We start from the raw sequence: 27,580 nt of genomic DNA, 5'->3' as shown, positions 1-27,580 counted from the left end.
AAGATGCATTCCTTGTGCAAATGAGGTCTTAAGCGAGAGCTTTCTACCTGAAGATACTTGGAAAAAAAAAAAAGCGCCTATTTGTGATGGTTACTGCATCTTATTTTATTCATGTTTCCCATGTGCACATTGTAGCTGCATCCATAGGAAAGCCAAATTTTCAGATGAGACCAGGGCTCACAAGAGTTCATGCTGTGTAAGGGACTCAGCACTCTTACGAGGGTGCCATCTTGTGCTCAGGGGTTTCTGCAGGGTTTTTTTTGTTACCATAATCATATCCATTTTATATTGCTAGTGTCTGTCTGAATCTGAGAAGAGCCTGAAGCAGTGTTGCAGAAGCATGAACTGTCTTGTTTGTTCAATGGGGCATTTCAAGTTTTGTGCTTAACAGTAACACTCTTAAGTATGAATTTTCCTGACTACTGATGAAAATAGGAAGAAAGCACACATAATGTGAACATTTGCGAACAATTTCCAAAAGACTCGTCAACTTTCCCTCCTTTTTCTCCTGAACCACCAATGCTGTAGTGTCAAAATCCTTACTGGAAGACAATAGAAAATAATCCTGCAGGTATTTCATTGCTCCCAGAGGCCAGTCAGTCTTGCATGTACTAATGCAGGTATCAGCCAATGAAGGTTTCTTCTTCACAGCATGACTATTTGTGGGTTTTTTCGCAGCAGTTAATAACATTCAAAGTGTGTATCTAGTTCCTCCATCTGGCCCTGTACAAACCAAAAATATTCCTAAGTATCAGATGGCCTTGCTCTGATAGCATCTCATGACTCTGGGACCTTGGAGTAATGCTTCTTCCAAGCTGTCATTTGGTTTTATTTGAGAGTGAAAAGCAGCTCTGCCTTTAGAGGCAGGCAGGTAACAGTAGGATCAAATGTGGTAAGAGTAGCATCTCATTTAAATTTTTCAAATTAAAACACTTGAAAAATCTTCTTGATTTACCCCCAGCTTCCAGCTCACACTGTGAACAGGACACAGATGAATGCATAGCCATTACCATGCTGCTGTTTTTCTCATGAAAATATGCTTTAAACGTGGTGATTCTGTGCTGTGCTGAGAAACAAGAGGATTGCGAGTTCTAGACTCGTATCTTCTGGTGGATTTTAATAGTGCTTTGCTCTTCATTGCCCTGATTGCTCAGAATATCATATCAAAGTTCCCAGCTGCTAGTGTCAGGCTAAATCTTGAGTACTGGTGTATCTTGACGATATTAATTTTAGTAGTTATACACATAGGGAATTATCAAGGACAGTGCTTAACATAGGGACTCAGCATAGGTGGAGATTTTACAAATAGGCATTTGTAATATGTTTAGTTTTACACAAGTCCATAGGTGATAAGTGTAGTTAAAAATAAAGATATTTTTAATTAAAAATGTGATCTGTGAAACTACTGTTAGTTGTTTTCCAATGTTGATATTCAGTGCTATGCAACTCATTGAATTACATGTGAATTCCATTCCATCTATGGTGCAGATACAGCACAGACATAGTTAATACAGTATCTAACCAAATATGCAATGAGAAGTGCTACTTGGGTGACTCAGCATAAACTAGATAGAGCAAAACAGGGTATTTGAAAGCCTGGGTGAGGGTAGAAATCTGGAGATCTTCTGATGGCAGTTGTGCAACGTCACAGTCTGTTTTGCTAGTCAATGGGCAATAGCTCAGCAGAGCTTAAGTATCAGGACAGATGGCTGATTTTAAATGCCATAAACATGTGGCAATAAGGGAGCGTAATTATTCCACTTGCGAACCTATGGATCTCCATATGTGATTAAAGAATGACTAACTGAAAGACTTAACCCAGAAAGAGAACTTGTATTTTGATCAATCAGAGCAGATCAGCTGCCAAGGCATTGATTAGATAACACAAGGCTGCCTTTCCCCCAGCCTGACAGCTCTCCACTGTTAGATCTGCTTTCTGCAAAATGGGCTACACCTCTGTGTGTACCGTCCGCAGTCTGCTCTGTCAGTGTGTTACCTGTCCTTGGTTGGTGTCTTGTTTGCAGAGGATAATAATCTTGCATTGCTGCCAGGAAGTGTAGTTTGAGCTGAATAAGGAAGATCTGTACTGAAGCAATGAAAAGCTGGAGTGAAAACATTGTTCATGATGCAAATTGGAATGAATTGCTGCCACTAAGAGAAATTCATCATTTTAAATTCACTTTTTTTTCTTAAGGAAATAGAAGAGCTTTATAAACCAAAGTTACTTAGACTGCAGTCTCTAAAGAACCCCAGAATAACAGCATGCACATTAAGAATATCTATGCCTCAGTTAGTACCTTTGTATATATCAATGATATCCTTGAAGGTGATCACTCACCATTTCCCTGCCACGCTCAGGGAATGAGGCCCTTACTCAGTCTATTCTTCATCTGTGAGTAGTACACATATTACTTAGAGGACACTGTGTAAGAAAATGTATGTGCTGTATGTTACTTTTTTAAAAGAACAGCATAAAGCTTTTCTCAAATGTGGCAATCTGCTATTTTAATAAATGTGTAAGTCATTTTTAATGAAGCCAGCTTCAAAAAAAACCTATACTGAAATAAATGCCAACTATTTTTTGGAAGAGAAGTCACATGCATTTATACAAAATATTTTGGAAAGCTCTACATTTTGAGGAAGTATCATAAATTTGTATCATCATCAGGAAGAAAATAGAGTAATATGGTCAGTGACACAACATAGAATATTATTTACAGTGTATACACTGCTGTAAGCTTTAGACCATGGGTAGCCAGCTTGTTTTTAAAGCAGACCTAACAGCATCTTACAAACTACTTAATTCTGGTATATTTCCTTACAGATAATCATTCAAAGCCAATGGAAATTGATGGGGATGTTGAAATTCCTCCTAACAAAGCGACAGTCCTTCGAGGCCATGAATCAGAGGTGTTCATCTGTGCCTGGAACCCTGTCGGTGACCTGCTAGCATCTGGGTAAGACCATGACTGAAACCGGCTGCTGCAATTAGAGTATATTTAGAGATGCAAGAACTTGGGAGTGTGTACTAGAGATGAATGAGTATTCTCTTCACTGTTTTTTTCAGCCTGCAACTGTTTCTTTCAGGAGTACTGCACCTGTGTAGCGGTTAAGTAATTATAAGGTGACGCAGAATATGAAGCATTTGCACATTTAAGATGTGCCACTCTCTGTGGCCCTGAATACAGATAAATTTTCTTTAGAGATTTTTAAAATAACTATGGATAATTCTCAGAGTATTTGAGGTTCATATAATCTACTCTTACTGCTCTTAGCTAATGGTTCACGTTGGGGTCTCAGAAGGTCTTTGGCATCCATGTTTTCTTTTTAAAAGTATGGAGACACTAAACCAGAAATTCTCTTTGGCTATGTCTGCATTAGCATGGTGCACAAACAGGAGTAGGTCTGTAGAGCAAAACTACTGTGTGAGGACCTTACGTCACCACTGTTTACATGGGATAGGGAGGCCTCAGGCTAGACCTAGTTTTGTCTGATGAGCTGAGTGGTTTGAGGGTGTGTTTTCGTTCAGTGTCTTTGGAAAGGAGTCTAGTTTATGTTCTGCAGGGCTGCTCAGCAATGACAACCAAAGCCTGGTAAGTGGGACAATGAAGAGATTGACTTACAAAAAGCGCTTTTGATCCCAACGAAAATGGTAATGTAAACATACCTCGAGAGCTGTATACAGACACTGTTGGAATCTGTGTTTGTTCATGCTTAATAAGTAAAACCTTAAAATAAAGGCTATATTTAAGAAGTCTGACAGACAGCTGGTATAAGTTAGAGGACATAAATGGGTCTTCATCACTTGCTTAGCAGTATCAGAACATGTTTCTTACAAGGAGGAGGAGAGTCCTTATCTTATTTCCAACTTCTTGCATTATCATCAGAGTAGTCTTCTTATCTTTGTTGACTTAATACATGAAAACAAAGAATTAGAGTGCAAAGGGGAAAGAATAAATAGGAAGAATAAATACCAGGTTGGATAAACAGCACAAGATCTCTAAGAGAGTGAAGACAGAAGTTTCCAAAGAATAATTTCAGATAACTAACTGGATTTTTAGAAAACAGAATCCCGCTGAATATGCTTCATTTCTGGAATGTCCAAGGCCAATAGTACTTTTAGCATCTGTAGTACTAAGTATCTTCATTTATTAATTTTAAATGGATATAGTGGTAGAATTTGCAAGAACTGTATGTAGGATGTTTGGATGAAAAACTTTGGTTTTCAGCTTTTTTTCCATAGGCTCAGTGGGTCTTCTGGTTTGTCATAGGGTCCCTGGGTGATGCCATGGTACAGACAAGAGCAGTAATAGCAGGCATGCTCCTCTGCCATGCATTTGCTGTATTTTCTGCTAACCGTATTCCTCTACCCACTCTGTTTTCTAATGTCTCAGGCAGTATTGCTTGGCAGTATTACTTACCCCTAGCAAATTATTATTATTAAGATAGGAAGTCCTGCTCATTAAGGTCAGTCTCCAGTTAAAATAGGCAAGTATAAAATAGTTACTTCACACAGATTTCCCAGCATACAGTTGAGTGAGCTATAAAAAAAAAAAAAAATATTTACTGTATAAATAAATAAAAAATAAGATTGGCAAACGTGGAACAACTGTAGCATATAATATTCCTTAATCGTCCCAGTCCAAACCTGGGAGGATGTTTTCAAGGAAAAATAAGTGAATCAAGGGAAAGCAAAGAATCTGTACAGGAAATGTTACTGCCTACATGATTTGTAAATCAGCACCAAATGATCTGGAACAAACATGTTCCTGTACTACTCCTCTGACTTGTCAGTTTATCCCTAAATGCTTTGACTACCCCATAGATGTTATATCATGGCCTAATAGTGAAGAAAACCTCAAAAATTAAGAAGAATTTAGTTAACGTCAGTAAATTGTTTTCATGGTTGTCTCTTATTAAAGATTAAAATCTAGAGAAGGTTTCATAAAATCTGAAAGAGCTTTCCCATAGTGGAGACAAACTTAATTAGAATTTCATGGGCCGTTTGAGATAAATCGCTGTCATATTTAGGATCATTCAAATGAAGGGACTGTGTTTGGTGATACAATACATCTCCTTTAGCCCTGTCATCCTGAACAATATACTTTTTAATAGTAAACTTATCCATTATGGTATTTATTTTAATTCTGTGGAGAACAGTCTGCAGGTGATCAGTTAGCACACCCACATTATTACCTAAAGGAAAATCGGTGGGGAGAAAGGATACCATACAGAATTATTCTTTAGGGACACCTGGTGGCGCCTGAGATGAAGTGAAGATGCTGCTTTATTCTGGAGAATATCTGCACAGCTGAAATTAGGCATCTGCTCAAGTGCTCTGTCCCTCTGCAGGTACCTACATCTCTCAACTCATTCCACAGGGAGTTAAGACTCCTAAGTATAGGTGCTCAGACCTCATCTGTTGACTTTAGCATTGGTAACTACTTCCTGGTATCTGACTCGCCTCTCTGCCAGTGCTTGCCATACTGGTCTGCTTCCCTAGGATCTGTGGCTGACAGTCCTAGTGTGCATAGTTTAAACGGTGGACCATTTAGTAAACCAGCGTCTCTACTGCAGTGACTGAGAAACCAGTGGGTGTTTAGCTTTGCTGCTGGATGATAAGCACTGGTAGATGGATCCCTGGGACAGTAATGGCTTACACAGCTTCAGGTAAACCTGGAGGATGATAATCAGAACCATTAGTAAGATGTCTAAGATAGAGGAGTACCCTCTCACTATCCCTTCAATTAAGCTTTACCCTTCAGTGTAATAGGTCTGTCTTACATGGTTTGCTACTGATTTTGGAAGCACATAAATATATGCATGGTTAGAAAGTACAGTCAGGCGCTCTGTCTCATGCAGGCTAATGGCAATGCAATGAAGATGCAAATAATTTAGATTCATGTGCATCTTGATTAGATTTTAGCCTGTTCATAAGAAACAAAAGTATGTGATGCAGTTAGCCTTCAGGTAATGCAGCAGCAGTGAGTGCCTGATGAAGCTTACATGACTGAAATGGCATACAATGCACAGAAGAAAATTAAACCAAAGGAAGAGAGCTGAGTGATTGATTATGCCACTGCACAAAGAAGCATTTGAGGTGTCTGGTATAATAACTGTGCAAGCTATCATCTACAGGTAAACTATGTGTTAACAGCACCAATTAAGTGAGGGGGAGAAATTTCCCGAGACATACAGTGTGCTGCAGTTCTGTTTGTCCTTTACAAAGTAATGTTTCAAAAAAGAAAACTGCAGTTAGTTTGATGCGCAAACACTGAATTGTTAGATTCTATAATGGCCATATTGTGCTGCCCAGTCCGTAGTTTTCTTCTGGTTTCCCATCTGCCTGATTGTACCCATCTGTTGTCTTCTTAAAAAATATGTATAAAAATCTAAGTATTAAATAAAGGAAATAACACATTTGTTCTGTTTATAAAGTGCCTAGCACAATCGAATCTCAATTTGTAGCAAAGTATTTTCTTCAAGCCTCGTTATAAAAGCAATAAATTTTTCTAACAATTAGCAGCAGTTTAGACAACAACCTGATGTAATCTTCAAAGCACTAAAAGAATAATGCAAGTTCACAACCTAATTTGAAGCAAGCTGTGTAAGGGGACTTGTTTGTAGAATGAATTACCCAAAACCAGAGCATTGTTTTCCAGATTTAGTGCATAACCCACTGCTAGAAAGGGATTTTGATATGTGATGTCCTATCTACTCAACTGCTATGATTTTTTAGGGTGTGAAGGCTAGCACAGGAATATATACTCTGTGGACTTTGCAAAGGGTTATTTAAAAAAAAAAAAAAACCAAACCAAAAAACAGTAAGAGACCAGAATTTCTCTGATCAAATAGCCAGAAAAAACATATTCTGCAGCTGCTCCTTCTCCTCTACCACACCCATAACCCTTAAAGTGGGAGATGGAGGAGATAGACATACCAGTAAAGACTATCAAAGGCATGACTGTCACCAGATGCCTATGAGAAGAATGCTTAGATGTTATGAACGGAAGCATTATAATAGTACAGTAAAGTTCATACATACAGCCACATAAGAGGATTAATTACCCTTTATGAAGGAAGTCAACATTCAAAAAAAAAAAAATTGCATATAGCGTTTTGGACAGGTTAAAAAAAAAAAAAAAAGTAGGTTCCTGGCTAAATCTCAAGATTTGGCCATTTCTGGCCATAATTCCAATTTGCTCCTAAAAAACAATTGTCCACCTTTTCAAAGACTGATTTCTTCCGTGAGATATCTCTCAATATCTAAGTTTTAATTTTATGACACATGTAAATTGTTACAGATGGTTATGTTCCCTGGGTAGTGCAGAAACCCATTACAGCTACGTCCACATTAGTAAACTAACCACGCCTGGGAATATTCCTAGGCACTGAAGGCCAACTGGCACAGAGTGGCTGGTGTCTGTGCTAGCAAACTGTCCTGGCTGCCAAACAGACTGCACATTGGGAATCATCTCTGGACGTTGTAACCAGCAAGCCATGCCCAGGAGTTACCCAGAGAGAACGTCAGGGCCCCAAGCAAGAGGGCTAATTAAAACAGGCCAAAATCTGGCCAGGGAATAATCTGTCAGTTTGCTAGCACAGGTCGTCATGGTCCAGTGACCCAGAATGTTCCTGAACATGCTTAAATTTCCTGGTATAGAAGTGGATGGACTGTGAACGTCAAGGCTGCTAAAGCCTTGAACTCCAAAAGTTTTTCCAGTTGAATTTAGGATGTTTCTGTCAGCATGTTCAACTGCTGCTTCCAAGAGCCTGCTCTGTTCTGTTACATCCAGCCATGCCCTTCAAGTAATTCTCGTAGCCGTGAAGCAGAGGGACCTGGCCTCATTCCCAAAACCCAGCAGTAGGTTTCTTTGCTTATCTTTGCTGATCTATACCAGCCTCTTTCACACAGGGGAACTTTGTCTCTTGCAGGGTGCTCTGTGCACCTTTGCTCTCCCTAGTCAGCAAAATAATTAGCCATAAAAGCTGTTGTCCAAGATCTTTCAGTTACGGCTGTGTCTCTCAGAAGCAAGAAAGGATGTTTCTAGGCCAAAAGGATTTTTCTAGGTTTCTAGGATGTTTTTTTCAGGCAAAACCAGCACATTCTGTCATCATCTCTGGGTTATATATACTTTGAGTTGCTGTATTCCTCATATCAGTGGTTTAGGATCCGCTGTGAATTACCTTTCTGAATAATCCTAGTCAGAGCCGGGTGTTAGTTCTGATGACTGTAAGTGCTTATTCATTAGCAGGTGACTTTATTGGGGTAGTGTTGTAGAATCAGTGTGACAGAGTTCTCCTTCTGGATACTTCCAAGGCACTTCCCTCTACTGACTACCTAGGAAACATAAACTCTTACTTTAAGAGACCTGCTTTATTAAGGAAAAGTTAGGTGTGTAAATGATGAGTTTCCTTCCCTTTATGCTTTTAATAATCTCTTTTAAAATAAGTCTAACCTGTTAGAGCCAGAAGCACTAAATACACATTAGCAATATTGCACATCAAAATAACTGATTATAAGACTTGCAGCTGAAGATTAGAAATACCAAGGTTCAACAACCGTCTTGCAGATTTCTTTACCCATATGCAGCTGTTTTAACGTCTGTGCTGACAAGTTACAGAATGGAGATTTTATATGTCATAAACAAAATTCTGCAAACATTTGTCCACCTTGATTCATGATTATGCTGGGACTGGAGAGCATGAAATAAAATTCTTTTAGGACTAACTTTTCTAAAATTTGGCAGTACTCTACCATAGCACAGAACAGTATACCTCTTACTCAAGTGTTCATGACTTGCATGTTGGAATGAGCTGCTTTATCATGCAGATAGAAATGCTTCTGTGGGCTAAGGAGATTAAATATCTTTCTGAATTGTGCTTGAACTATGGTCCTCTAATAAGGCAGGGTTCACTGAATCATTCAACAGAAATCAGAATACTTTCCAGAGCAGAGAATACTCTTTTTTTTTTCCCAGCAACAAAAGGGAAGACACACAAATACCCCTGCCACACACTGGTAGGCTTATAAAGCCTCTCTGCAGGGACACATAATAGCTTATGTAGCCTTAGGAAGAAGAAAATGGAAAAACAAAATTAAAATACTGGAAAATAAGATTGCCCAAGCATTGCCAGAAAACTGACTAAATAAAACTGTTGAAAAACAAAACATAACCCTTTTGGAACTAGCAAATAGGATATTGTGTTTGATAGCCAAGTGACTGAGTACTTCATTCACATGGTCCAATAACAAACTGGATTGTTACAATGAGGGCAGGACTGGCCTGGAGTCTTATATAGTGGAGAAGCCAGCACTGAAGGAATTTCCTACTTAGCATGTTAACCAATAACCTAAGCCTATGAAGGACTTATGTTCCCATTATTATAAATAATCACAACTAAAAATCTTCCTTAACTTCTGATCCTCATGATCAACTTCATTCATTTTCTAGCCAACATGTGCAAAATTGTTGTTCAGTTTTCCAGACCTCTGAAGAAGTAAGGATATTATATTACAGTCACAGCTCTGCATGGTGGCAAAAATTACCCTGATTTGTATTATTTCTTAATCACTAACATGAAGGATATGTACCAAAAATTAAAGAATGGCTGTACAGCAGTAGTTTGTGGTTAGGCTGGCAAAGCCCTGGCCAGCCATCAGATCTGAGCTTGACACAGGTGGTTCAGAGGAGATGGGGGCATATTCCCCAGGCGTGCCATGACCCCGCTGAGCTCAGAGCCACTGATACAGGCAGAGAGGTTTTTGCTTTCACAGTTGAACAGTTGTTCATGTAAAATTTGGCTAAATTACTGGTAAAATAATACACAAAGATCAATCAAGTTCAATACTTGATTGGTCAATATTTGTACTCAGAGACCTGTCAAGTTTGAAATTTGCCCGGTAGTTTTAGTATAAATAATTGAAATGTTTTTATTAGTAGACCAGAAGAAAATATAATATTCTCTTGTGATGGTTTTCCTTTTCAGTAAAACATGGCTTATCAAAGCAAAATTTGATTTCAGGATCTTAGTCTTCTAAGAAAGACTTTTTCTGCTTGTAAGTGTATAAGAAAGGAAGTTTTAGTCATTCATTTAAAAAAAGGAAATAGCTAATACATCAGGTATATCATTAATGAAATTTCATCTAGACTGTATGAATTCTTGGAAATATAAGAGAGATTCTACTTCTGCTCCAAGATTCTACTTTCTGCATGTAAATGAAAATTACCCTCTGGACAAAACGAGCAATCCAGGGTATTTTGATTGTTTTGGTTGTTGTTGTTATTGATTGTTTAAGAAAAAAGCTGGGGGGGGGCAGGGGGAGCAAGAGACAAATCCCAATAAGCTAGAAAGCGTTAATATCTTCCACCCCATTGCAAATTGATTTCTGGCCTCAGACATTTTTAATTGGAATAAAGATTTATGCAAAGTGAAAATAAATATATTATGAGCAGATTATGATAAACTCTTCACTTCGTCCTCACAACTTTCTTCTAGACAAAATCAGGGTATCAGCCTGCAATAACATCTCCATCTGCAATAACATCTGCAAAAACATCTCTAGAAAATATTCAGTCTATAAAATAGTTTAAAATCCTGATGCTGTCTGTGTCTTGCTCTGTGTCAGTAGTTATTTTGTCCTTTTTCAGACAATGTGAGCTAAGCAGCCAAGCTACAGACAGCAAAGGACCCTGTAGACATGAATTTAAAAAATTGAGATGAATATTTAAAATTATTTTAAATTACCTTTCTACTTTCCTAATCTTTAGGTTTAATGCTGAGAGGCTGTTTTGCAAACAGCTTCTATCAGAGGCTATGTTCTGGTCTGTCCCGAACAGAAGTACCTTATGAAAGGGCTATGGCCAAATTAAAGGCAGCCTTAAGTTCACCTCCTGCTCCTGCGGTAGCTGTCAGAGGAACCCAGGCAGTACCAGGGAGCTGGCACCACAGCACCTTTGTCACACTGCTAGAGGTCCCCTTCCCCAAGGCTACTGCCAAGGTGACACTCCACCTCTGCAGGCGGTGACCCTGCGGGTCCTGTCGCGCTGTGCCCAGAGGCTGCTGCATCTCCGGGGGATCACCAGGGACCTGGTGAGCCACTGAGAGATAATGGGACCATGCACACTTTTTATGGGAGGCACGTGGGCACAACATTTGTGTTTCCATCTTTATTGGGATCTCCACAGTGTTAGGTTTGTTGAGTTCCCCCAGACTGTCGCTGTTACGGTGATATCAGCTTTAGGTATGAAGTGGAAATGTAGAGAGCAAGCAAATGTATTTTAGGTAAAACTCTTCTGAATAAAGCAAATGATGATGGGGACTCAGATGATATGTATAATTTAAATATGTGTTAGCATCTTTAAAAAAGTATACACAGTGCGGGAAGAGTTGGAAAGAAAAACTACTTTTTAAAAGCTGTGATGTTCTTTCAATGAAAACAGAAATAGAGGTTTTTACATTGTTTGCTGGGTTGACACCAAGAGGAGTTTTCATCTCTGCACAATTGCTTTTATAGATCCGGAGACTCAACGGCCAGAATATGGAATCTCAATGAGAACAGCAACAGCGGTTCCACTCAACTAGTTTTGAGGCACTGCATAAGAGAAGGAGGACACGATGTCCCCAGCAATAAGGATGTGACTTCATTGGACTGGAATGTAAGCTGACTTCGAGGACTGCACATGGTTTTTAACTGTCTAAATTTAATTCAGAGGCAATTACAGCTGCTGCTCCATATCTTTTATATCTGAGGTGACCAGAAGTTCTGTCCTAACCTACTGACCTCTTGTTTCAAATACTCGTAATAGGCTGAACTTTCCCCTATATGCTATAATTTTCCAAGGCTGTTGCCATCTTCAAGCTTAATAATGATGTATATATATCTCTATTTTAGGAGCATGGGTAAAAATACTTAGCTAACTTTAAGAATGAAGATGAAACAAGCAATCTATGTGGTAATGAAGCCTGATTAATAATATGTTTGCACCTCATAGTTACTTTATTTTGGCATGTAAGGAGATGTAAGCAGCAGCGAAGCTTTTTCTGAGGTTGGACTATCAAGACCCTTTCTCATTTGAATTATGCTGTGCATAGCACAACATGTTCACGTTATTGTCTTTATCTTGGTAGGAGCATGTGTAGTCATTCTCTCTTTATACCTACCCACCTTCTGGGTGAAACTGTCTTGCCTGATCTCTTTTTTACTTTCATCCTGCAAAACCTTCTATCTTAGATAAGATGGCCCTGCACAGAGACGTCTGAAGTGGGCGGAGAGGACAGGTATTGCTAAGAATCCCCAATGTCTGGGCAGTGTCTCTGGGCAGCTTTAAGGCTGCTTCATGTCTCCTTTCTGCCACCAAGCATTGTAAAAAGAACTTAAAAAAACTTGCAGTAACCTTAATTAATTTTGAGATCACTTGCATTCTGTCTGTGTTGCTGATATTAGTACGGACAGAGTGATTATATTAGTCTTGTTTTCATAGGAAAACAGACTAAAAATTAAGTACCAAAAAGGATTCTCAGCAGTTATGTGCAGTCCCAGTTGCCGGCCAGAGATCAGGATTCAGTTAGTCTTTACTGCAATATTATTATCCTTCAGATGAGCTAGGTGCCTCACAAAAGTAAAAGATAAGGCCACTGCACAAATCAACTTCCTCTATATATTTTATATTTGACACAATGAAAGAAGTTGATGAATAGTAGGGAACACAGAGGTAGGTTAACAAAGCAAATAATGATAAAACCCAAGAATGTTCATTACTTGTTTCCTGTGGATATCACGGTGAAGAAAAATAGTCAGGAAAAGCTGAATTGAGGAGTAGGAAAAGAGTAATTGAAAGAGGAAAATATGCAAAGGTGCAGAACAGTTATGAGAAAAGTTGTCCAAAACATATAGGGCATCCTCTAGTATTTCCTGTAGGAGTTCCTTACATTTCCAGACTTCATTGGTCACTGATATTTCACTTGCATTGTGCTAGTACTTAATGTAAGGAAATGTTTCTAATTTAAACACTTGAAGCGCTTCCAACATACTTCAAGTTTTCCAAAGAATTTGAATTGCCACCAACAAGTTTGGATAAACTGTACATCTAGTCCCTGAGCTTTTCTTCCCTTTTCTCTTTTTGCTCTTACCACCTTTGTTCTCATCAGTGGTCCAGGTAGGTGTATGTCACAGTGAAGTTGGCTTAGTTTTTAATATTTTTCCCCCTACATCATTATACATTAGAGTTAAATCTACAACTACTCTGACTCACTGTTTTTAGAGTACTGGAGTGGACATATGTTTTAAAGGATTATTTTATGCTTTTTCCTAAATTTCTATTCATGATGCTAGAAATGCCATCTGCCTTTATTGTTTATTTAGAACCACAGTATTAATCATATTCCACTGTAAAATTTTCACACTGGTGATATTAAATCAGTTCTTCTCTGGTTTATGGGATTTAAGTTATAATAAGAAAGGTTATTTCTAGAGGCCTTATTCAGACCATGCCCTTTGGTACCAAGGGGAGGATTCATCTCCCTTAGATTTAACCATCTCAACTAGTCATCTAGGCTCCCTCTAAGTCAGCAGACACAAGAGACACATACCTTTGTGCTGGTCTGGGCAGAGTCTAAAGCAAATGGGATCATGAATTACACTCCAAAGGTGGGTGATGCTGTTAGTTATAGAGGGAGACTAGGTTACTCTCTTTAACTCCTAACTTCTGGATGTCTGGAGATAAATGGGGGTGAATCTCACTCGTAATCCAGATGCTGAAATGTTTAAAGACTAAACGCCCAGCTCCAACAGTACCCGTCTCACCAAATTACAGAGTCAAGTTTCTTTTTAATTATTCTCATTCTGGCCCAGTAACTCTAGCGTTGTTGGCTGCACAGCAGATAGCCTTCAGTGAAGGGCTCCCTCCAGCAGAATACATGTAATTTGCTGATTACAGTTCCTGGGCTTTTTTTCTGCTAATTGAGACCAATGAATCCAACTTTTCTCAGGCTATCCGTCATGGTACTGTGCTTCTGAGCATGTGTGGGAGTCTGTGTTCAGACAAGTAGGAAACAACTTCATGGTGGTTAATAGCATTTGAGGTGTTAACCATGAGTATAGGTGGCTTAAGTGTTTAGGTCCTTCTTTCAATTATAGGTGCCTGAATTTCACTGAACTGGGATTTAGTCACAATTTAGGTGATCTGTTGGTGGTTTATAGGCTCTTTATGTCTAAGAAGAGGTATCTGTTTGTTATCTGGAAGAATCCCATAGAATTTGTTACAGCTTGTTTTCTTTTTCTAATCCTTTTGATTGAATGACTCTTATCTGATGGTGTAGGCCAGTATTTCACAGTACGTTAAAGAGGTTTGTTTCTTCTTTGCTGTCTTGCAGTAATAACCTCTAGTTTAAATCATAGTATAATCTGTCTCAATATGTGGACTCAGATTTCCCATAAATCACAATGCACAAACCTTAAAAAAGAAAGAAAATACAAGAAAAAGGTTGGTTGAAACAGATTTCATCTAGTATCAACCTTTGCTATTTATATATATCCCAACAGAGTGATGGAACACTATTGGCTACAGGCTCGTATGATGGTTTTGCAAGAATATGGACAGATGATGGTAAGTCAAACAATGTTTATTGTTCTTAAGCATCAAACAGCAGTGAACTGTAATTTGGCTAATTTGTAAACAAATTGTAATATTAACCTTTTCTTTATTCCAGGTAATCTTGCAAGCACCTTAGGTCAACATAAAGGTCCAATATTTGCCCTGAAATGGAACAAAAAGGGGAATTATATTTTAAGTGCTGGTGTTGATAAAGTGAGTTTTAAAAATACATTATTCTAACATATGAATGTGCTGGCTTTGTGAGCTTGTGCTGCTGAATTCCATAAGGTTATTTTCTTCTCCTCCAGGCATCCTGGAGAGTTTACTTCTCTTTAGTATGTTTTAGTGTGTATTGATTACATTTTTGAGGCTGCATATATGTGTACTATTTTTTGTAAAAGATTTTACTTAAAAAAACCAACTCCATTTGCCCCCTGTGTAAAATTGCACCTTAAGTAAGTCTCAGATAAGGAAAGAACTGCTTCCAGTACTTAACGTTTGTAGTTTTATCACAGAATCACAGAATCATCAAGGTTGGAAAAGACCTTGAAGATCATCCAGTCCAACCATTAACCTAACACTGACAGTTCCCAACTACACCGTATCCCTAAGCGCTACGTCAGCCTGACTCTCAAACACCTCCGGGGATGGGGACTCCACCACTGACCTGGGCAGCCCATTCCAATGCCTAACAACCCGTTCTGTAAAGAAATACTTCCTAATATCCAGTCTAAACCTGCCCTGGTGCAACTTGAGGCCATTCCCTCTTGTCCTATCACTCATTACTTGGTTAAAGAGGCTCATCCCCAGCTCTCTGCAACCTCCTTTCAGGTAGTTGTAGAGGGCAATGAGGTCTCCCCTCAGCCTCCTCTTCTCCAGACTAAACAACCCCAGTTCCCTCCCTCAGCCTCTCCTCATACGACATGTGCTCCAGACCCTTCACCAGCTTCGTTGCCCTTCTTTGGACACGCTCAAGTAATTCAATGTCCTTTTTGTAGTGAGGGGCCCAAAACTGAACACAGTAATCGAGGTGCGGCCTCACCAGTGCCGAGTACAGGGGTAAGATCACTTCCCTGTCCCTGCTGGCCATGCTATTTCTGATGCAAGCCAGGATGCCGTTGGCCTTCTTGGCCACCTGGGCACACTGCTGGCTCATGTTCAGCTGACTGTCAGTCAACACCCCCAGGTCCCTCTCTGACTGGCAGCTCTTCAGCCACTCCTCCCCAAGCCTGTAGCGCTGCCGGGGGTTGTTGTGGCCCAAGTGCAGCACCCGGCATTTGGCCTTATTGAAACTCCTACAGTTGGCCTCAGCCCATCGCTCCAGCCTGTCCAGGTCTCTCTGCAGAGCCTCCCTACCCTCGAGCAGATCAACACTCCCACCCAACTTGGTGTCGTCTGCAAACTTACTGAGGGTGCACTCGATCCCCTCGTCTAGATCATCAATAAAGATGTTAAAGAGGAGCGGCCCCAAAACCGAGCCCTGGGGGACACTACTCGTTACCGGCCACCAACCAGACTTAACTCCATTCACCATAACTCTTTGGGCCCGGCCATCCAGCCAGTTTTTCACCCAGCGAAGCGTGTGCCCATCCAAGCCACGAGCAGCCAGTTTTGCCAGGAGAATGCTGTGGGAAACGGTGTCAAAGGCCTTACTGAAGTCAAGGTAGACAACATCCACAGCCTTTCCCTCATCCAATAAGCAGGTCGCCCTGTCGTAGAAGGAGATCGGGTTTGTCAAGCAGGAGACTATTTACCTATTTCCAAGAAAGAAGTGACCTTAAAGTCACTGCATCTTTTAACTCATCTAATTATTGAAATACTTTTATTTGAATAAAATATATGTGGCTTCCTATGCAAATATGAAAAAAATGGTAGTTCTGAACGCAAAATTGAGCAAAACATAGTAGTTATAGCTGAGTGCATATTAGAGATTAAAATGAACAGATGACTGATGATGATGAGCACAAATCCATTAAAACTGAAACTGGAAAGTACACAGCATTCATCTTGCCTAACTTTCAATGTCTAAAAATTAGATGTGTATGTCATCCTTGGCTTCCTTTATAAAATTCAGAGAGAAAAATGGCACTTCCAAGTGATAGGTTGCATCCCAAGTCATGGGGTGGACTAACAGTGCTTCTCTCCAGCACCTGACAGAGGGAGTCTAGGGAAACTAGCTCAGGTTGTACATCTTATTTGTAGGCTAGATGAATCGCTGTATTTTCACATACTTGTGAAAATGGAAACATAGTTTTATTCCTTTTAATACTGGTTTATATTCAGCTACACTTGTCTCTCAATGGTAGTTCCATTATTCTGGTAAACTTATGTTCCAAATAACAGAAGTGATTCTTTAAATGATCCGTTATCAACAAGATAAGGCATCCTTAATTTATTTTCTGGAAGCATATACTCCCAGTAAATTGACAATTCACTCAGAAGGTGTTATGGAGCTCTAAAGGGGAGTTGCTTACATGGGCTGTGAGTATGAATTAAACCTGTAGTAAGCAAATTACACTTTAGTTTGTCCCACCACAGTGACAAGAAGTGATATGTACTCTGCTGCTAGATAAACATTTCACTTGATGGTGTAATTGTTAGAAATGTAGTATCACATGGTTTTGGAATAGGATTGAACTGGCATCTTTGAAAAGGGGAAAAAGTCTTCTTTGAAGAAGATAACTGAAACAGCTGTAACAAAATGCTTGTTAAAAATGTGTAGTGCTGTCTTCTGGCATTATTCAGAGAATATGCCCATTCTTGGTAGTTACATTACTTCCTCTGTAGGCATGATACTTCTTTATCTACACTTAGATTATTATTATGTAATATTTGGAAGTGATTTCTGTTTTTTCAGCTGTTCAGCACACAAGGCTCTCTCAACCGATAATTTTATCAGTCCATCTTTTAGAATTGCTCCTCAGTGAGGCTGCTCTGATTTTTTTCTCTGAGCTGAACAGTCACTAATCCTTTTTTTTCCCCCTTTCTTCGGTTGCAGACAACAATAATTTGGGATGCTCACACAGGAGAAGCTAAACAGCAGTTTCCTTTTCATTCAGGTAATTTCTGCGTAACTCTTGTGAGTAAAATGAAATTCAGTTTTAAATTTTGTCAATGTAATTTATCCTTCTGTAAGAACCTATCTACCAGAGAGAAGTTTGAACCAAGTTTTTTGTGCTTTAACTATCCTGAGTATTGTGGCTTGTGGATTTATTTTTCTTTCAGAAAGATGGGGTTCTGCTTTGAAAGTCAAACTGTTTCTAAGAGAGGATTTATACACCAGCCATGTCTACCTAGATGAATGATTCTGTCGTTATCTATGTGCTTGAATAGTACCAAGTGGTGATTTACGAAAAGACTTTTTGGTGGAGGTGTCTGGTATCTCTTCCACTCTTTCTGTTCCTGTTGCAATGAAGCTGACTTGAGACAGAGGCAGGTGGATCTCTCATGCAGCATGCAATCACCACTGCAAGTGTGCAGGTCCTCAGGAATTTCTTAGCTTTTAATTGTGACTTGAAGTTCTTCAGTATTTGCTTTCTCTGATTATCAGAAGTCAGTTGCCAAGCTTGATTTTCAAAACCTTGCTGCACTAAAACCTTACTTGAATAGTGTTTGTAGATCTGGTCTGCTTCAAGAAGATGGGAGATGTCACAGATACGAAGTAATCTTGAGTAACATTGACATAATCTTAAATTCACCCGAGACCAGACTTGTAAGGTGATGACTGAATTCATGATCCAAACTGGATAAATTGTCATAGTGAAGAATTTTTAAGGGGCATAGTCAAACTGAGTTTAAAACCACCAGAACATTCCAGATTCTGATGCTAGAAATGTTCATCTTCCTGTGTGTTCACTGTAACAAGCATTTTTAAATACAGCAGGCTTTTACAAGGTGCTTAATGGTGTTTAAAAACACATATTTTACTACTAATTTTAAAACATTAATTTGTGCATGCTTTTCAATTCAATTTCTAGTTGCTCTCAATCTCACGTTTTCACAGATGTTATTGATATGCAGTAGCAATTGAAATGGTTATTCAACAGTAGACAAAAAGTATGTCCATGCGCTCAGCAGATCCATACTCTGCATTTTTGTCACTCATCTCGTTTATTAATGCAACTGTCAGTTTGGAGGAGTCAGTGTCTGCTGACAGATTTTCTCACTGTGGCATTCATTTATCTATCATAACTGTTCCATAAAAGCAAACTTCACACTGTATAGTGATGTCGTTAATGAGACTCTCAAGCCTTCTGATGCCTAACCGTTGATCTGAGTAGTTGCAGATTCAGAACTTGGTTGCTCCTTCATAATCATGTTCACTGACGTGTAGCTCTCTTAGCAGTGATGTGCATCAAGGACATACCACTCCATTCCCCTTTTAGCAAGTTGGAAACTAAAATACATCTTCCGATGCAATATGCCAATGTCCATCTGCATTAATAGATTTTTTTTTTAGAATTCTTATTATGCATGCTGTTTGTCTTTGGACCATAAGACACAACTGAAGTGGAGATGTGGAGAGGCTAGGTTTTGGGAGGTTTTTCCATTATTTCAAATATGTTTTCATAGGGAAGTAAAGCACTTAATTATTAAGGAAATTCTTTATAGGCCAAAAGCATATGTCCTACAAAAATCCCCTTAAAATCAGCTGGAGTCTTTGTCCTCACGTAAGTCTAAAGCTGTAAAGACCTCACCTTGCCCTCTAACTAACAGAAATTCCTTTCCATATCTGGAATCTGAAAACCTTGTCTACACAAGGATTAAAGGTACCGTTTTAACTAGTAAAAGTCTAGTCTAGACAGAGTACAGTTCCTTTAACACATACTTGTGTGGTGTACTTCTTTGCATTCTTCTTTGAAGTCTGGAGATAGTTGGCCTGGGAATAACATAAATTTTTTTACTCTCAGCTGCTTTACAACAGCTTGTTTAGTTTACACCCATATGGACAAAACAGTCATCTTAAAATACATAAGGAAGACTCCTTTGTCTGAGTCTTGAAGGCCTCTATATCATTGATATTCCCATGTAATTTTAAGGTTTTATGGTCAAAATATGTAAGTATGTGGATAAGTAGTTTCTAGGGTTCCATTATTCTTTGCAAAACTGTGAGTCATCATAGGGCATTTGATCTGTGTATGTATTCACAAAGATTATTTCTAAAATGGAGTGAAATGCAATTTTCACATCTGCTGATAGATGTGGACTGATGTCCATGCATACAGGAACAAATTGGTTAAGTGATACCATAAGAGGTATTTGTATGACCCAGTTTTAGACATCTAAATGCTCTGAATCACTTCCTGCAGACACTTAACACTGTCCTATTCTGAGCTTCTAATTCTGAATCACACGTAAATTTTTTCAGAAAAAGCTTAAATTAACTGATAATTATTATGACACTTTTGTTGTTGGGATTTATTTTAGCTATGTTCCTTAAGGATTTGTTGCTGCTTTTATTAAATGACATTCTGATTGTTTTTATGCAATTGGCTAGTATCCTGTGGTTTTGGAGACACTTTGGCAATTCCGTTACTTGCATCAAAACCCACGTTTGGGTTTTTTTTCCAGACCATTTTATGTAGTTACTTACGCGATAAACATATGATTAAACACACCAATAAATTAATCAGTATTAATTATCAACACTGTGATTCAAATTATGCTGCAATGCAAATCCATCGCTTTAGGTGCCAGTAGCTCTCAGAAAATTACTTTTCGACTCATAGTAGATATTAGCCCTGAAGGCATATTGTTATTAATGAAGATAGATTTTTGTTTGCTCTGAAACAGTAATACAAAGCTTGCAGCATAAAAAGAAAGACAAACAGGCAGTTAAAGAAACAAAATCCTTTACTGTTTCCTAATCCCCAGTCATGTTCACTGGAAAACTCAGAAGTAACCTGCCTTCCTCACACAAATTTCCTTTATATTTCTGCAATGTAGAAATTCCTTACCTGTCACACAGAATTATTTTTCATTAATATTCTAAAAAATACTTTTATATGAAACAATTTCAGCCCTCCATTCTCATTTGATTTGGAAGATGACGTGGATCAATCTCATTTTGCAGTTCATAAGAATTACAACAGGAAAAAACATTTACATACAATAGGCTTGACAGAACAGATACCTTTTCACCTCTGTATTACAAAAGTATTTTTCTGAACATATTTGAATAGGGCATTTCTTGGTTTCATTTTAATAATAAACTTGCACTGTACTGTTGTTGCCAGAAAGAGACTCAACTTTGCTTCCTATATGCTGGTCTGGTTCAGACACACTTGCTTCTCACAGGAGTGTGCTGAGAATGAAGATTTCTATATTTTAGCAAGTCTTATGTCATCCTCTGGAGGGCAGCTAAACTCTTTCCTGAGCAAAAAAACAAGCAGCAGTTGTAGAAAAACAAGCAAACTGTATGTCATTCCCTCCTACTCCTGTGCATGCTTTTAGTCTGCAATGACATGCTGTAAAAGGGGTTTTTTTTGTTGTTTTTTCCACACTTTTTTCAGTGTGTGTGTTGCACAGAGGCACTAGTTACATGTTCACATGCTGTCTGTGTACCGAGTTTCATTAGTTCAGTCCTAGTTAATAATGCCAAACCCTCTACAGAAACTCTTCTTCTCATTTCAGATCAGCTTGATCAACATACCTATGTTAAATCACTCCCCAACCAAATTAAACTGAATATAGGTATTATTAATTCACATGTCTGCACAGAACAATAGGTTTGTATCAGTAGTTGCATAAAGCTGGTGCAAAGGAAGATGGCCACCTGCTTCTTCTCCCTCCCATGTGTTGTGTGTGACATTCACAGGAAGATTTTTTTTCTAACCTAGGTGAAATCATCCACATTTTTCCTTGATTAGTTTTCTTCCAGGTTCTTTGCTGAACTGACTTACAGAGCAGTGAATGGTAGAGATGACCTGAGAGACATGTAGCTGGGAGCAAGGAGGGTGGAAGTAGATTGTTTTGCCCCCTCTTATGTACCTTAACCCAAAAGAGTCTCATAAATAGATGCTGTGCAAAGCATCCAGATTATCCACTGCAAGACAAAAATTAATTTGTGACCTTCAGATAGTCCCTATCATCCCTGTAACTGGTAGTAGGTGAAAGGCCAAGAATTAGCTTTTAGTCCGTTTGATTCAGATAGGAAGAAAATGGTTTGGGATAACTGTTTCTTTGCTGTGTTCCCTGATGTTCCTTCTGTTGTTTGTACTTCGCAGCTCCTGCTCTGGATGTAGACTGGCAGAACAACACTACTTTTGCCTCCTGCAGCACTGACATGTGCATTCATGTATGCAGACTTGGCTGTGATCGTCCCGTTAAAACCTTTCAAGGACACACAGTAAGTTTAAGAAGCCCAAAATGTTAGTGATAAAGTCACAGCAGCATGTTAGGATGATGGCAGATGATGTGTTTGCAGGGCGTGTTCTAGCACCGGAGGTGGTACATCCCATTGCTTCCCTAAAACCATATTCCTTGGGAGTGATTCACTGCCTGTGAGAAGGGATAAACTGTTCTAAATCACCATAGGAGGCAAAACGTGCAGCTTAAACAGTGAGACTATTTATATGTAGCGTGAGCTGCAGACTAAGGGCACATTAATAAATAAGATTTTGTTTTCCACTGGCTTAATTTCCTTTAGTAAAGGAGAACTATGAATAAGGAGAGAACAGTTTACCTCCAGCCATTGTTCAGTTTTAGTATCAATTTAATCTAATAAGATCTATTTAAGGTGTATTTGCCCCCTCTTTTCTTGATGGTATTTAATGACCATCAAAGGCTAGTTTTTTGGCTTGCATTCATGAAAAAACTGATATCATATACTGACCTGTAATTTAGATACTAACTTACAGAACTTGCTACCTCCCCACTAAGGAAAAATTGTTAATTTGGAGACCTTTATCTAGTCTATGGTTAAACTGATACTTCATGACAAGTTGTACATTCCTACCAACAGACTGGTGCTTTATGATTATATGAAATGCACCATTTTGCACATGATCCAAATTTTTACTTCAAATATCTGTACAGTTCCTTTTAATGATGTCTGAAACATGTAAAATAGATAAAGCAAAATTTAAATATTTTCCAGGATTATTTTCACTGAGACCCTGAGCCAATTCATGTTTTTAAAAAACAATCTTTCCCTTTTTATTAAATGTTTTTTTCTCCATATGTATGACCCTCAAAAAAGCACAGAAAACTTACTGATTACCAAGGGGATACACTAGACTAAGTTAATTGCAAAGTGCTATAAAGGTTGATAGCGAAAGCATTGTAAACTGTTCCGTATTCCATCCTGGATTTCATTTACATATACACCTCTCATTAGAGAGACCAGCATTGTTGTAGAGCTGCAATACTAAGGATTATAAACGCCACAAAACTTTACACCCCACCAGTATTTTCTACTGAAAATTTGTGTCTCTGAGATCTACAGAATATTAACCAAAGAAATATCTCAATTTTTAAGAAGTTAATACTGTGTCATCAATCTGTCTGGTTTGAGGATTTATTTAAATTCTAGCATATGAAGAAAGGGTATGAACTACTTTGTGCCAGAACATATATGAGAAGACTGGTTGTGTGTATTGTTCACAAAAACAAAATGGTTACCATTCCTAAATGACGCTTAAATAGCGTGTTAGGGAAGCAGCACTGCTTTTGTTCACCCCTAAGGCAACGAGGGCTGTAATTTGTGGTTGGACTTGTTGCATGCATAAAGCTTGAGTGCCCTCTGCTGGGTGCCCAGTACAATGCAGGTAACCGGAATATTTACTTAATAAAATCACTCTTTATTTCAGAACGAGGTTAATGCAATCAAATGGGACCCATCTGGCATGCTACTAGCATCTTGCTCCGATGATATGACATTAAAGGTAATAGAATTTCCATTCCTGCTGTTCAAAAAGTAAAGACTAAAATTATGTCTATTTTTTAATCTTCTCCAGAGTAATGGTACTGTATCACTTAAAACTCTGCGTGAGTGATGGTTTCATTTTGTCCCATATTTCTTAAAGCCAATCTGAAAGATGGAACACAGAGAAGCAGCCACTGGGAAAACTGAGGCATCCTATAATAATAACAATAAAAATAAGTATTACGTGACTGATACGTCACTGTCACGGAAGAGTCATCGTTTAAATATACACACATATATGCACCTGCTTGCCTGTCCACAGAAGCACAGTCCTTATGTTAAGAAGCAGTCTATGGGTTACACTTTAAAAATAACATTAAAATAGTCTTCTTTCCCTTTAGGGTCTTTTTTCTGAAAATAATTTCATTGGAGCTGTTTGATTTTTATTTGTTTTTAATAGCTTTTGGCTAAGCAATGGGACACAACATAGGTATTCAGAGCCCACCAAAAATCTGAACTGCTCTCTGAAGATACCTGTATTTATCCATTCACTGTATGGGAAGCCTAAGGCAGCTATGCTGCTGAGGTACATGCCTCTGTTAGGTGCATGAAGTTAGGTGGAATGAGTCTTGATTCTAGCTCACAGGCAGCATAGGCTGCTTTACCAGCACACCTGGGTCATCGCACTGACTGAGCCTGAGCCTGAGCTTGCAGAAATACTTCTCACAACAGAGCTTTTCCAGCCCAAACGCTCATTCTCCTTTCCCAGCCACAATGAATGAAGGCTGTGTCTGCGTAGGCATAGCTGTATATTGTAACAGCAAAGCTCTCCTGCTGGACTGTTGGTTTATGCTGGTTCCTTGAGCAAAGCAAACAACCCAGGAAAGATTTGGTTTTGTGCATAGAATTGTACCAGTAATATGGTTTCCTCATAGTATGGTTGTGCTAATTAAGGCTCATACCTCTTTCCACTGCTGATCAACACAGCTGAAACTAGAGATGTTTCTAGCGTGCACAGACTGTGCGTAAGAACTGAATCAGAGAGCAGCAGAGCTTGTAGATGAGAGCTAAGTGAATGTCAGCATTATGAGTGTTTCCTCTTCATAGGTAGCCTGACTTCTCAATTCTGCTCTGTCTTTGCCACGTACTCACTGGGATTTTCATCGCTCTGGATTCTAGACGTATTATTGCAGACTGCTCACAGAACTGGATATTTACAGAAAACAGGGCTAGAAGAGAGTGAAAGAGAGCACCTTGTCTATTATACTGCCACAAAGCAGTATTGTAGTAACCATTATTGCTCTGCTTAAATATCCTGACCCAGTGGTACTTTCTTACTGAAACTTTCCCTTCATTGTTTAAAATGACTGCTGTTGCAATGTGTGACTTAAACTTCAAGTTAAACTCTAAATATAGAGTCACTTAAACTTCTGTATGAAAATACAGTTACAGACTATGGGCAGTATAGCAACTGTTTAGTTCTTATCTATTGAATGAACACTATTAAATGTGTAGCTCTTTCCCCTAATGGGGTTATTCTAATGTGTGTGCCAAACCGCTGCATTTATAAATTATGTGTATGTATGCGTGTGTGTCAAGATCTTCAATAAACAAATGGTAAGGATAACAGAGATCTGAAATAATTCAGCTGAGAAGAGATTAGTAACGTTGCCATTTTACCCCTTCATAACTACTCTGACTTAGATTTGGAGTATGAAGCAAGATACCTGTGTACATGATCTTCAGGCTCACAGCAAAGAGATTTATACTATCAAATGGAGTCCTACAGGACCAGGCACCAGCAACCCAAACTCCAACATCATGTTAGCAAGGTAAAAAATGTACCTCCTTCTGTTGCCTACCAAAGAAGAATGTCTTTCTGACATGTAACTCTACTGTCACTTTGCTGTCAGTCTTCCTACAGACAATTCCAGTTAAAAGTAGCTGGGTTCAGGAAATCAGGTGGATGGATACAAAGGGAAAGGAATCATATTTGAAAAGGGAAGAAGAAGAAGAAAAAAAATTGAGTCATGTGATACTTAACTTTTCAACTGCCTTGATCAAAGGATTGTAAATTTGGCATTGCACCTTCACGTCCAGTGTCTGGTTGCTAAGAATGAAAGTATTTAATGAGGCAGATGGCAGCCCATTCAGCCAGTTGGAATCTGTTCTAACCAGGGTCAAGCAGCTCACCTGGGCAGATACTGACAATTTGTATAGCCTTGTTAACTAACAGAGAAAAACTTGGATAATCTTTAAAATTCCATTTGAAAATCTGTTCAAAATTCTTCTTTGAGTTCAAGAAATATGTTTACTTGTAGAATGCCAGTTGATGGTAGTACCATGGGATTATCAAATCAGTTCATGGTGTATTCAGTTCGGGGAGGAGTTGTATTGAAGATGTTTTCTTTATTCTACTCCTTAGTCTGGCAGTGGACAGGGAAGAACTTCACTTTCTTAGAGCTGTTCTTTTAATACTATTTTTAATACCAATTTTTTCCTTTGCCTTTTGCAAAGCCCACAGTTTGGGATTTAGGTGGAGTGTGGCAAAAAACAGCACTGAAACAAAGTGAAAAGAACCACAGTTCTAGAGAATCAAAGAATGCTAAGTCATTAAATAATGCAAATCCATTAGGAATAAGATCTCTCTGGAACCATTTATCCTATTAATGACAATATATATTTGACCTTCCTGAATAATAGCAGGTAGAATGTCAAAAGGAGAGAGCTTGGCCCTCTTAGGGCTAGTGATCTGATCCTTGTATACAGTACAGCTAGATAAACTCGTAAGGGTCCTCATACAAGAGTTCAGTTCTGTAGATACAGTTCTTGTCATAAAAAAACGTACAGGCTGTAGGGCAGATTAGCTTTTCTGTTTGAAACATTTTTCTTGCTTAGCCAAGGGAGAAAACTTGTGGTATTCTCTTAAAATGTTTACACTATCAAACTACAAATTGATTAACACCCAAATTAAGACATGCTTGTGTTTGAATGCTTCTTGCAGTGCTTCATTTGATTCCACTGTTCGGCTGTGGGACGTTGACCGAGGAGTCTGCATCCATACGTTAACAAAACATCAAGAGCCTGTCTACAGTGTAGCTTTTAGTCCTGATGGAAAATATCTAGCCAGTGGGTCCTTTGACAAATGTGTCCATATATGGAATACTCAGGTACTGTTTTGCTTCATGTGCAGCACATCTGGTTTAGATGACACATTAATAGCAAAAGCTTAAATGGAAAATATATGTACCTCTGTAGCGTATGACCTGCCAGCCAAGGTGAACCTGATTGTATTGGCTGACACAAACCCCAGCATAACAGTTGAGTCACTCAGGTGGAGTGAGGTGACTGTCCAGAACATTTCTGCTCAGGCTTCTTTGTATGCTAAAACACCTAGCGTACGTTAAAATAGGTACATTACATTGTGCCATCAGCTTTGTGAAGCAAAGGTGTGGATTGGTTCTTAGAAATAAGGGATGGTTTTACCTAGTAACAAGCTGAGTTCAGTTGTGAGTCTGATGCACCTGGCTCATACTTTGTGATGAGGGGATGACAGATACAAAGGATGTACAGACTGGGGAGTGGGGGATATTCTGGAGAAAAGTGGGACATCATAGTTCCACAGATTTAATTCTGGATACTGATGCCTCACAACTGAATTAGCAACAAGCTTCAGAGAAGACCACCTCAGCCCAACTCCTCAGGCCTTTACTGTTACAGAGCTGACAAAAAGAGATGTCTAAGAGTCCTACTGTAAATTGTGTTCTGGAGGAACCTGTTTCACTTCATTATGAAAGACCAGTTTACTAACTTCAGCACGTTACGGAGATGACCGTGGCTGGGTGATGTGAATAGCTCCCCCTCGCCACAACTGTCTTCTTTTTAATGTAGTGCCACATGACAAAGAAGGGGAGCTTCTGTATCAAATGTTTGCATGCTGTTTTGCTTTGTAGAGTGGAACTCTAGTACATAGCTACCGAGGCACCGGGGGCATCTTCGAAGTCTGCTGGAATGCTAGAGGAGACAAAGTGGGAGCAAGCGCATCAGACGGATCGGTAAGGAGCTTTAGACATTGTAAATGTTGGGTGGAGATTACTCTTCTGGAGAGCGTCAACAA

At 38.9% G+C, this 27,580-nt stretch overlaps 1 protein-coding gene across 11 annotated transcripts in view; it reads left to right on the top strand.

The window, feature by feature from the left end:
* The window catches only part of TBL1X (transducin beta like 1 X-linked), a 201,189-nt gene that overhangs the window by 168,130 nt on the left and 5,479 nt on the right, over window positions 1–27,580 (top strand). For all 11 annotated transcript variants that reach the window (XM_074858851.1, XM_074858852.1, XM_074858842.1 and 8 more), the window contains 10 exons: window positions 2,825–2,957; window positions 11,519–11,660; window positions 14,546–14,609; window positions 14,713–14,810; window positions 17,596–17,656; window positions 21,824–21,945; window positions 23,408–23,482; window positions 25,168–25,295; window positions 26,468–26,633; window positions 27,417–27,518. In XM_074858851.1, the coding sequence (XP_074714952.1) occupies window positions 2,825–2,957; window positions 11,519–11,660; window positions 14,546–14,609; window positions 14,713–14,810; window positions 17,596–17,656; window positions 21,824–21,945; window positions 23,408–23,482; window positions 25,168–25,295; window positions 26,468–26,633; window positions 27,417–27,518 (1,091 nt within the window). The remainder of the gene's footprint in view (window positions 1–2,824; window positions 2,958–11,518; window positions 11,661–14,545; window positions 14,610–14,712; window positions 14,811–17,595; window positions 17,657–21,823; window positions 21,946–23,407; window positions 23,483–25,167; window positions 25,296–26,467; window positions 26,634–27,416; window positions 27,519–27,580) is intronic.

The sequence above is a fragment of the Strix uralensis genome, chromosome 2 (genome assembly GCF_047716275.1).
Source record: "Strix uralensis isolate ZFMK-TIS-50842 chromosome 2, bStrUra1, whole genome shotgun sequence".
NCBI classification, from domain to species: Eukaryota; Metazoa; Chordata; class Aves; order Strigiformes; family Strigidae; genus Strix; species Strix uralensis.
This window is presented reverse-complemented; position numbering and strand designations above follow the sequence as displayed.